General features: G+C 54.4%; 1 protein-coding gene across 1 annotated transcript in view; it reads right to left on the bottom strand.

The window, feature by feature from the left end:
• The window catches only part of Glp1r (glucagon like peptide 1 receptor), a 39,522-nt gene extending 27,834 nt beyond the window's left edge, over window positions 1-11,688 (bottom strand). Inside the window, exons 1-3 of the mRNA XM_075979762.1 lie at window positions 11,530-11,688; window positions 4,806-4,902; window positions 3,686-3,793 (exon numbers count right to left, since the gene is read on the bottom strand). Of these exons, the coding sequence (XP_075835877.1) occupies window positions 3,686-3,793; window positions 4,806-4,902; window positions 11,530-11,607 (283 nt within the window). The 5' untranslated portion in view covers window positions 11,608-11,688. The remainder of the gene's footprint in view (window positions 1-3,685; window positions 3,794-4,805; window positions 4,903-11,529) is intronic.
• Between the last annotated feature and the right edge of the window lie 448 nt (window positions 11,689-12,136).

The following is a 12,136-nucleotide window of genomic DNA, read 5'->3' as shown; positions in this document are numbered from 1 at the left end:
TGCAAAACCTGGTTCCACTCTTAAATCAGCTACGGCACTTTGGGAGAATTACATCACTTCCCCGGCTCTTTGCTACCTCATCTGTAAAATGGGACCCATTCCTAGGAGAATATGCAGGAACTGCCTGGTGCATGGTAGCCCTTCCCCCAGCGTTGCAAGGCCAGAGCCCCTGTGAGACCCAGCTTGGGCCTCAGTCTCCCCTTGGTAACCCTGGCTTGCTCTCCAAGCTCCCAGGCTCAGCATTACTGAAGGGAGGCGACCTGTCAAGAGTTTCTAAGACTTTGAGTGATAGCCTATTTTAAAAGCATTTTATGGCCCTCATATAATTAGAACTAAGCTAACAAACAGGTAGGAACCTGGAGAGGGGTGCCTAATGAGGTTGGGATGATGTGAAAGGCGTGGGTCCCTGCGGGAGTGAATGGGGCTGCCCAAAGGCTCCAAGGCAGCCAAGAGGCTGGAAGGCTTCGCCGACCTTCCAAGCCTCACCATTTCCATCCTGTGTGGATCAGACTCTTCCTCCCACCCTGTCCTCTCGCACGGCCTTGAAGGGACCCTGTGCACCTCTGAGGCCTGAGATCTTGACCCGTGTCCCAGGTGCCCTCTGAGCATCAGCCCTCCTCCTTCTGCCTATGCCTGTTCTCCCAGCCTGGTCGCAATGTCACCTGTCCTGATGTCACAGACCAGGAAAAAGACACCTCTGATTTCCCCTACCTGCCTCTGCTTAAGCCGTAAAGCTGACCCCTCCAACTCTATGCAATCCCCCTGCGGATGTCACACAAGCGTGCCATTGCTCCTGACAAGGACTTAGCTCGGCTATGGCCGTTGGTTTGAATTCTTAATGAGGCCACCCACTCCTCTGCCTCGCTCTGAACCCCAGAAGGCTGACTCCCTCCGTGTTGTACCACACAATTCCTGCCCTCCATTCTGGGTTTGGTCAACAGGAGACACAGGCAGAAAACATCAGGAGGAGGGAGAAAGAATCTGGGCATGGCTCTCTCACCCCTACCCTGATGGCATCTGGGGCTCTGGCCATAGCTTCGCCCCTCTGTGGGCACCCTGCTGGTGGTCTCTTTACCCTAACTCCAGTCATCATGGGGACCTCTGGCCCCAAGCCTACCTTTCTCATCGGGCCTTTGGGGGTGCTCAGCTCTGTCTATTCCAGTGCTTTTAAATTTCCCCTCTGGGCATGTTTTCTAGAGTGCCCGCTAGAGACAACACCTGCCTGTCATCTCCCTGTCCCCAGTATCGCCACTAGCTGCTCCCTGAGATGGGCTAAGAAGGCTCCAGAAGTGCCCCCTTCCTATTTCCCACAGCCCTGGGTGGGGTTAGGGAGCCCCTCCAGTATAGTGATTGCACTGTGTGAGTCCAGTGGGTGTCTCTGTGGGTCCCCAGCATAGGAGAGGGGAGGCAGAGCTGATGATCTGGGTGTCCAAAAAAAGGAGGGGGGAGTAAATTAGCCTGGCAAGAAGGGAGGGAAGGTGGCTGGCAGGGGGCCTGTGCAGAGGCCGTTATCTTCATGGAGAAAGCAATAAAACCGTGTTCGCTCATAAACGGGCACCACCAGGACCTATTTCCTGCTCAAATAAAATTAAAGGTGATGGATGGAGCCGCAAGCACAGGCAGAGCTGGGGGCGCTTAGTGCTGAGTGATAGGCTCTGCCCCACGCCTGGCTCCCCGGGGTCTAGGGGCTCAGCCAGGATGCCCGAGCAGAGGTCCCAAATCTTCGAGGCAGCGAACGTGTGTGCCGTGCAGGAAGTTGCCAAGGGACCGAGGGCAGGTGGGAAAAATGAATGGACTTGTTTCCCCCCCAAGAATCTCCAATCCTCTCCCATCCACATCACTTGGCTCCATCCCAGCTCCCAAATGAGCAAAGAGACCAGAGCACAGAGAGGTCTAGGAATTGCTCCTGACCACACAGCCCCTGGGGTGGTCAACAAGCAGAGCCACGGGGCTTGCCTGTCTCAGAGGGAAAGGGCAGGATGGCTTTGCCCTTACTAATGTGTATCCAGTGGACGGAGGTCATTCAGGCCATTCACCTGCCTCCAGACCCAGGGCTGCATGCACGTGCAGCCACTGCCCAGCTCCCCAGGAAGCCTGGCTCAACAATTAAACAATGAAATGCAGATACTAACCCAACCTCCTGGACTGATGCCCGGGTCTGCTAAGCCTAGCTAGCTGTGAGTCTTGGAAAAGCCATGCCATATCTCTGGGCTTCAGCTTCCTCGTCAATGGGAGAGAAAATGGGATTCATTGCCTCTGAGAGTTATGGGCAGGATCGAATGGGTGTCTTGCCTGTCAACAGACAACGTGTAGAGGAATTCTGAGTGAAGGGTGGCTGATCCACTTGGAGCCTGCCTTTTGCAGGTCCTGGTTTGTCTAGAGTAGCCCCAAGAGAGATGGCTGGAACCTCTCTAGAAGACCAGCCTAAGCCCCATCAGACTGTACTTCATGCTAAGGAGAAGTTCATGTCTGTCCCGCCAGGCCACCTCCTCCAAGAAGACCCTTTTCCATAAGCCTGACCTCAGTCCTATGCTTCCTCGCAGGCAAGAGAAAAGGGCTAGGTTCTTGGGATTCCAGCAGTCACTACCTCATTTGGGACAAGAGACTTAAATCTCTCGGGACCCCAGTTTCCTCATCTAGGCAAGCACATCCCCCACAGCAGTTAGTCCAGGACTGAAGGGTTAGATATTCGCTAAGTACCGGCCATCATTAACTTATGAAATCTCTTTTTGCTGGGCTGGGCAAATGGTTCAGTCTGTAAAGTGTTTGCCATGTGACACGAGAACCTCAGCTGAGTCCCACAGCATCCATGGAAGAAGCACGTGCCCGTGATCTCAGTGCTGGGGACACTGAGACTGGCAGATTCCCCAGGATGCGTTAACAAGGAGGACAGTCTGCAAGGGCAACCCGAAGTTGACCTCCAGTCTCTACATGGAGGACCGTACTTGTGGACCCCACGCCTGTGCATAAACATGCACTTCCACACAAATGAATACACACACACACACATGCACACGCACGTGTCTGAGACTTCTTGCAGCAATAATGCTTGTCCCCATTATGTCCCACAGACCCTTAGCATGGGAACTGGGATGGAGCAATAGGCATGTAAATTAGCACTGCAGTCAAGGGCAGCCTGGCCCTCTGGATGGCTCTGTGGGAAGAGAATCCCACCACATCATACTTTTCCCAGTGTAGTCTCCCCTGGAGGCAGCAGTGGGCTGGACAAGGTCTGAGGGGGCCAGCCCACTATGCCCTTGAGCACTATTGCCCATGAACCTTTAAAAGAGTCAGGAAGAGCTGAGGTGTCAACTCTAGGACGGACAGACAGACAGACAGACACACACACACACACACACACACACACACACCAGGCAATGACACTCCTTGGGTATCTTCTTCCTCTTCCTATCCCCCGTATCCTTGGCTCCTTTGTTGACTGCTAGGTCAGAAGGGTCTCATTTCTGTCTTAAGCTGTATCCCACCCCTGCCTGCACAAGCATCAGACACAGGACACCAGGCAGTTCCGACATCTGTTAATGTTGGCTATCCAACCACCATCAAAGGGTGCTCCACCTTCCATGGGGCCTGAGGACATTCTGGGCTACAGGAACTGGGCCCAGAAGAAGGGAGACCTTGTTCCATCCTGCCCCAAAGCCCTGGGAACAGGGAAGGGGACACTCACCACTGCTGGCCCAGGGCAGGTACCAGGGGCAGCTGACATTCACAAAGGACCCTGGAGGCCCGTCTGGCCAGCAGGCATAGTCATCAAAGGTTCGGTTGCAGAAGAGGCCTGTAGAGGCGGCAGAGCAGTCCTTGAGTCCCTTGTCACCCATTCTTCCTTCCTATCTTCTCCCCAACCATGGGAAGCTGCTCCCCCAACTTGTGCTGAGCGATCACTGGATGCTGAGCACTCTCCCCACAGGGCTCACTGGATGAGGAGCACTCCCCACACAGGGCTCACTGGATGCTGAGCACCCTCTCCACGGGGCAGGGACCAAGGAAGGACCCTGTTACTCATCAGGGACAGGACCTTAAGCAAGTTCCTTAACAACTCTATGTCCTTGGTGGAATGCAGGCACCCCTGATCCACAGAGCTTTGTTATAATGTGTTACGGAGAAGGACTACAGTAGGGGCTCAACAGACATCTATCAGCCATTTGTGAGCTGTTCTTCCCCAGGTTGCTTGATGATCAGAATTTGACCCAAGTCCAGCTAGCTCCAACTATCTTTAAACCACCCTAGAAACTCCCCAAAAGATTTACTCCTGCTGGCTCAGTTGGCAGAATGTGTGTCTAACATGCATAAGACCGTGGGTTCAGTCTTCAACACGGCATAAGCCAGATGTAGTGGTCCACGGGCAGGGTATGCCGATGCTTGGGAGGTAGAGGCTGAGGCGTTAAAAGGCATTCAGGGCTACACAGTAAGCTGGAAGCTAGCCTGGGCTACATGGCATCTTGTCTCAAAAAAACAAAGATGTGCTTGAACAGATGTGTCTGTTGGGCTTTCAATCTATATACACAGTTAAGGAGGGGCAGAGGAGCACACACAATGGAAAGAGGGGTCTCCGCTCGAGAGGTAAAAGACAGCAAGAAAATAGTACCCACAAAGCTGCCTGCAGGAAAACTGGTGGGAAGGGGGCAGGAAGGCGCTTCCTTGAAGAACGCGGTATGGTCACCAGGAGAGAGGCCCAGGCAGACGCATCAGAGAGAGACAAGGGACACCAGCTATGGACTTGATCATCAAAGCGTGCCCGGAGCTGTGCGGAGCGCAGGGTACAGGCGTGAGGGCTCGCCCGGACTCACCTGTGGCCAGAGGTGGTGCTTCAGTGAGGAATCGCTGGCACTGGCGTCGGTACTCCCGCCATTTCTGCACTGTCTCCGAGAGGGACACAGTGGCGCCCTAAGAGGAGAAGCAGAAATGGAGGCCCCGTGGCTCCAGCAGCCCCTTCCAGTCCTGGTTACCTCCTCCCAGTCTCTTGGCTTCTTAATCTCCAGGGGACCGTGCAAGGCTGACGTGTAGAAGTCCCCAGCAAGTGTCTAAAGGATCAATTCTTAAGGAGGTGGGGTGAAGGAGAGGGCAGAGGGAGACTGTGACTCATTCGTGGTCCCATCTGCCCTTCATCTACCCTCAGCAAGGAGAGACTTCCTGAGGGACGGGGCTGCCTCATAGCCCGGGGCTCCTCCTCTCCTGATGTTTGGCCATGCAGGAGCTGTCTTGCTTCCGACCATTCCAGGAGAGTCAAGAAAAGACTCCATCAAAAGCACACAGCATCTCGGGAAGCAGAGCTAAGGCTGTACACAGAGCCACCTAGCTCAGTGGCTAACCTGCAACACCCAGAGATGTAGGACATCCGAGGACGCAGGATGTAATCACTCTGAGGACTTATAAAGAGACAAAATTATCACCTACTCCCCCTGCCAGACTTAACGGCGGCAGGCCATAGGAGGGCCACAGACCCTCCCATGCCCCAGAGTCTAACACGATGCAGATCTGATGTGCAGCCTGGCTTCTAAGCCTCAGGAGGATAAGGGGTGCTAAGGGAAGGGTGGAGACAGAAAGGTCCAGAACCCTGAAGTTGTGCCTGCACTGGGAGATGTCCTCCTGCCTGCAACAGAGGGATTGAACCTAAATAAGTTCAACAGCCCTGGTTTTTGAGCTCCAACAGACCCTCTCCACTGAGCACACCTCCCCATCCCCCGCATATTTCTGGCTGTCCCTTTTAGCCAGCCTTGAGCTGAAGTGCCTTTTAATTTTTTTCACAAATAGCCTTACAGATTATAAATATTACCCATTTAGAAGTGATAGATGTCAAGATGAACAAAAAGCCCCTTGCATTAAAGCTAGGATTTATACACAATTAAATTTGCATATGAGTGCATGTATGTGTATGGGTGCAAACAAAGAACACACGTGTGCATCGTGAATGTGGGGGTCAGAGGACAGCCAGTGGGAGTTGGTTCTCTCCTTCCAACCACGTGGGATTCTGGGGACCAAACTCATTGTCAGACTTGCCGGGAAACACCCAATGAGCCTTCTCTCCAACCCAGAAGTTCACTTTCTGAAACCACAAGATGCACACAGGTGCTGACATGAAATGGCTGATTTTCAGGTGCCTGACCCCCAAAACTCCAGTGCACCTCCACCCCCACACCCCCCAGCCCCGACACACACACAACAGATCAGATGTCTGGGTGAGCTTGCCCTGGTTTGAGCAGAGTCCTAGTTCCTATGACATCACCACAAAACAACACACAGTGACATGTGCTTGTTCCTAGTGACACAGAAAGTTCCAGAAACAGGAGGAGGTCAAGCTTGCTCTGAATGCCACCAGCATCTCTGGGGGAAGTGTGCTGGTGATCCTGCCCAGATGGACATGCTCTTCTAGGAGCAAAGGTCAGCAGCATTTGTTTGGAGAATAAAAAGAAAAGAAAAAAGGAAATTGAATGTGCCAACAGCAAAGGTAGTTTGTGACTGAAGCCACTGCTGAGGGGTGGCAGAGGGATCGGACCAAATCACGGTGGACTGGGGCCACCTCCCCCACAGCCTTTCCTATTTCCCTCCTCCTCTGTTCTCATTGTCCTCAAGGCAGTGGCGCAGGTGAGGGCAGGCAACAAGGGAAGGAATCCCACAATGTCTGCTCTTAGTAGAAGTGGCAGAAAGCAGGGTCATTGCTGGGAACTGGGGCAGCAGGTGTGCCTAACCAGGGAGTGAGAGGAGACCCAAGGAACCAGCATCTCCCAGTGGAGAGGAAGGGCTGGCAGCCGCCATGAGACCTGCAAAGAGGCTTTGACTTGGACAATGACTAGGAGCAGAGCGAAGACATGAAACTTCACTTTAGACCGGGGCTCTGTTAGGACAGGACTTTGATCCACCTCCCCCTGCCCCCATAGTGGCATTTCATTTGTATTTTAATAAATAAAGCTTGCCTGAAGATCAGAAAAGTAAAACAGCCATACTATACTGGCCAGACTTAGAGACCAGGTAATGACCAGGTAGTGATAAGACACACTTTTAATCCCAGTAGCCACACTAGTTTGCCATAGAAACCAGGCAGTAGTGATGCATGCAATCCCAGAACTAGAGAGGATTACAAAACAGGAGGAGACAGCTCTCAGTCTCATTCTGAGATTCCTGGAGGCAGGATCGCCATTTTAGGACTGAAATTGAGGTATGAGTCAGTGGCTGGCTGCTTTGCTTTTCTGGTTTTCAGGTTGAATGTCAACATCTGTATCTGAACTTTTATTACTCATGCAACGCCCCCTGAAGTCATAGAGTGTCCATTGTAGACGGTGGTGTATAGAGAAGATGGTAGGCAGACCCTGTCCTGAGAGTCCCGCCCACAGAGATGACCAGGGCAATTCCTGGGCAAAGAGAATGGTAGTCGAGATAGGATCTGGGATAAGCCTGGTTGGGTCTGGAGCTACTGGGTGCAACAGGCCCTGGAGCCCAGGAGACAAAGAGGACAGTGGGCAGTGAGTAGCTCTAGTTTGGGGGTCCTCCAGCTCTCCCATTATTCAGGTCTGTGACCCTGCACATATTTAAGCTTCTAGCCTCAGCTTGCTTGTGTGAAAAGGAGCAACAAGAGTCCATGTGTCAAGGGCCGTGACAGCTAAGCTGCTGTTGACAATGGCCCCTGGCACATGGAAGAGGCTGGTCCTGAGGATTCCAGGGTGTAGAAGACAGGCGGGAACCCCAAACCTGGCTTCCTGAATCTGGGGGTCTTCCTTCTAAATTCAATAAATTCCTAGAAGGGAGAAACTAACATGGCTGTCCCAGGGCAGGGATGCTGGTTAGGACAACAGGTCGGGAGCCTCAGGGGTCAGGACATGCTAGTATTTCCAAGGACCAGCACTTTTGGAGTACTTGAAAAAAAGGTGGACTGATGCCCAGGTGGAAGGGACAGTCAGGAGGGGGCGTCCCTAGGAGAAGTAGCAAGAGATACAGAACGGAACACCAAGGAGCTCAGAGCCTGCAGACGGTGCTTGCCATCTGCTCCGTCCACAGCCTGCACCCTGGCACAGGGCACCCGCCTCAACGCCGCAGGCTCAGCATGAGCGTGTGCACCAGGGCTTCTCCTTTGCTGGGAACCATTTGGGTTGAGGTGTAGGAGAAAAGAGGGCTCAGTCTCACCTGACCACTGAAGAGGAAGGAAGGAGAGAGGTTGGGGCCCTCAGAAGGAGCAAAGAGAGCCATAGCTCCCAAGGTTTAGCCCTGCAGATTCTCTGCCATTTCCTCCTGGGATGGCTCCTCTCAGAGCCTAGATCACGCTTCCATGTGCTGAGCCCTGAATTTTTGTGTCCATGTTTTGTTTCCTTAAGGTCCTTCCTGAGGTAGCTGAGGAAAGCTGCAGGCATCGTCTCTCAGACTCAGGTACCTTCTCAGAGGTACACTGTCACACGCCAATACCCCGCAAACCCTCAGGATTGTTCCCAGTGCTGAGACCCCGACATGGAGTCTTCTATTCCCACAACATCACACACAGACTTCCAGGCGCATAGGCACATGCTGAAACACTGACCAACACACATGCACACACACCTGACCCACGCAATCACACACATAAACACTGGCACAAGCACAGTACCTCTCTCCTACATGGACACACATCAGAAGATCCCACTCATTCATCAGGCTGGCTTAGCAATCCCATACCCTCCCCAAAGCACAGTATAACAGGCAGGATACCCTCCCCCCTCTCGTGGACATGTGACTATATGCTGATGTGTTACTGTATATATGGTGGCTCTCATCCAGGCTGTCCCGAACAAACACACTGAAAAACGGGCTTGTACACCTTGCATACCTATCTCCCAACCTATCTCTTCCTCATATGCATCTCTGTCTCTCTGTCTCTGTCTCTGTCTCTCTGTCTCTCTGTCTCTCTGTCTCTCTGTCTCTCTCTCTCTCTCTCTCTCTCTCTCTCTCTCTCTCTCTCTCTCACACACACACACACACACACACACAGAAAGTCACCAAAGGACAGGTGCAGTAAACGAAGGACCTGCTTTTCCTCAGACCAGGCACTGGAGGACAGGATGTGTTGTGGTTTCTTGGCTGCTCCTGGCCGGCCCTATGCCGGGTCCCTGTCTGGAAGGAAGCCCAACCAGGGACAAAGTCCACCCAGGTCAAGCCGTAGCCTCAGCCTCCACTCCCCTTTGCTGGAGTGCAGAGGCCAGGGGCTTCCAACAATCCTGCTCCAGGCTCTATTTCTCCAGCCTGGGGAAAGGCCAGGTTCCAACAGACAGCTCTCCCAGAGGCCTCAAGCTGCCATTTCAATGCTTTACTCCCCTCGTGCCCCTCCATCCCCCCAATAACAGATCCTGCGGTCCCTGTCTTGCCGATAAGAAAACTGGGGTTTGGGATCATCAAGGGTCCTGCTGAAGAGCTAAGATTAGGGCTGACACCAGAACCCAGCTCCATCTGGTTGGAACTTCAAGTGCCAAAGTTCTGCCCAGCTTTTCAGTAGCCCAGTTCCCCTGTGGAGGGTCCCTGGGTAGAAAGGAACAAGGAAGGAGAGTGGTCCTTCCCAGAAACCATGCTCAAGTAGCCCAGGTCACATTTTTCAGAACTCAGGTCAGCCATCCCTCATCTTACAAGGAAGTGTAACTTCTGGCCTCGCCAGACCTGCTCCCTCATCCTTCCTGCCCCCCCTGCCCCCAGGAGGAAGGTGTGAGCCCAGAGCTGGGGCCTATAAGCTTTGTTTCCCTGTTCCTAAGCTGCTGGACCATATCGCCTAGGGAACCCTGTTTCTAAGCACTCACCTCGCCATGAGTGACATGAAGGGAGACATTCTAATCTTGCTGACCTCACCGACAGAAAGTAAACCACAAGGTTTCCTTTCAAGTCTCCTGTGTGTTCATGAGGTCGTGTCGGAATGATTGCAATCTAACCTCAAAGCAGCCTGCCACCCGGCCCTCTGCTGCAGTGGGAGATGTCAGTGCCCCCATAACAAGGGCGCCCCATCCAAAGCACCAGCATGCCTCTTCGCTGGCTGCCTGATTTTTCTGCCACCCAGGTGCTGCTATGAACCAGGGCTGCAAAGTAACACGATGTAAGGAGGTTCAGGGAGCCTAACACTTCTAGGCAAGGGGGTTTAGGGGAGAAGATGGGCAGGCCCCAAGTTTGGCCCTCTCTGCTCCTTTATCCCCAATCTGATCTTCAAACTTGGCCTGCAGCAGCCTTGGAGCAGGAAGCTCCCTGCTCCCCCACTTTCCAGGCTCCCAAGAGGGAACTCAGCAGTGGATCTGCAGTTGTGGCACTGGAAAGATCCCAATGTCACCAGGAAAGCCATGGCCTGTGGGGGAACCGTGAGGACGGTGCCAGGGCCTGGGGAAGGTGTCTCTTGGGATCAGCTGGCCCTGGAGAACAGGGGGAAGAAGGGAGAGGATTCAGCTGGAAAGGGACTTGAGGGCTGAAACAGTGCTGGCGTCTTCCTGGGAAGGCACATCTGCTCACAACTGGATTCTCAGCCAAGGTAAAGTTTGCCCCTCTCCTGTTTCAGACCAAGTTCAAGCCTATGACCCACTCCCTAAAGGTTTCAGTCCTTTAGGTCTGGCTGTGGACACAGATGATGGGCAAAGTATTCATTATACAGGACACTGCACAGGCCTGGCCCTCTTCTGCTCCAGGGTGTCCTGGCACTTCTGAACAACCACCCTCCCCTCAAGCAGCTGACCATCATGCCCAGGCAGGGCAAGGGCCTGGGGCAGGACACACAGACAGGACAGAGAAAGAGCCCGAGAAGAGTCCTCAAGAGTCCAACCGTAACCTATTCTTTGGGGACATCAAGGAGGTAGGATGTTCCTATGCGTCCCAGTATGCTTTCTGGTGGGTTATTAATCAAAGGCGGCCTGGAATGGGTGTTAGTGGAGCCTGGGTGACTCGGAAGGCACAGGGAACCTGCTGCATGCTTGCTGCAGAGGCTGAGGTGGGGGTGGCAATCCAGTGCCACCTGGGAGGTCATCAGGAAGGACAACAAGCTGCCACTGGCAGGGTCCCTGGGGCTATGAGTCAAAGACTGTAACGAGGGGCCAAGAATGGGGGGAAGGAGCTAGGTTTCCACAACCAGGCCTTTTCAGCCCTCCAGAGATTCCTGGGCAACCCCCCCCCAAACACACACAAGAGAACAGAGAACCCGAGTGTAGGGGGAGGCACCACAGGGGGCCTGGGTACAGAAGGAAGGCAGAGGGCCTGTAGGTTTTGGAAAACGGAGTTGGAAAAGTGGTTAAAAAGGACAAAGATGCGTCGCAGAAGTCAGAGTAAGGCAACCGTGGGGCAGCTGGTGCCCTGGCAGAGGAGCTGTGGCCGAGAAGTGGGGCGTCTTGTCAGGACGAGCGTAGTCACCTGGTCTCCATTCCCCACCTGGGCCTCCCAACTCCTCAGTCCCTTTCTCCCTTCAACCTTGCACTTCCCCTGTCTGGGGTCCTAGAGTTTCGCTCAAGTCCAAGGGCCCCTCCGCTAGCCCCAGCGCCCGCATAACACCGCAGCAACCCCCTCCCGTTTGTCGCCGGGGTCCCGGGGGCTCACCTGGGGGCGGGGACCGGCCCTGCCCACCGCCCCGAGCAGCAGGAGCGCCAGGCGCAGTAGGCTGGGGGCGCCGGCCATGGCGGGGCGCTCAGGACTGGACCATAGCTGCCACCTGCGGAACCGCGCGCCGCGACTGATCCCTGCCGGGCTGCGGGGGAGGAGTCCGATGTGGGGCCGCCCCGCCTGCCCGCGGGAGGGACCGGGCGGGGTCCCAGACGTCTTCCGCCCTGGTCTCTGGAGGCCGGGGGGCCAGACAAGCCACCAATGTCCCGGGCCAGGAGGTGCCTGCCGCTGCGCTCCCTGCAGGCACCACTCAGGTTTAGGAACCGCAGGAGCAGAGCCACCAGCTCTGAGTGCCCGCGGTGCTTGCGCCTGGGCAGCTCTCTGCGACCAGTGGGGCCCGCCTCCCACCCCCGCACCCCATCTCTTGCAGGCTCCCCCTCAACTAAGGAAAGCCACGCCCCCACCAAGTCGGTGTTTCAGAAAGGAAACTGAGGCTGGAAAAAGTGTAGGATTGGTACAAGGTCACTATGTGTACCAGATTTCTCCTGGAAAGAGTATCCCACTGGCTGCTAGTGACTGGGAAAGAAAGATCCACCGAGTGGAG

Source organism: Microtus pennsylvanicus, chromosome 7 (genome assembly GCF_037038515.1).
Source record: "Microtus pennsylvanicus isolate mMicPen1 chromosome 7, mMicPen1.hap1, whole genome shotgun sequence".
NCBI classification, from domain to species: domain Eukaryota; kingdom Metazoa; phylum Chordata; class Mammalia; order Rodentia; family Cricetidae; genus Microtus; species Microtus pennsylvanicus.
The sequence above is the reverse complement of the archived record's forward strand: the minus strand, read 5'-3'. Positions and strand labels throughout refer to the sequence as shown.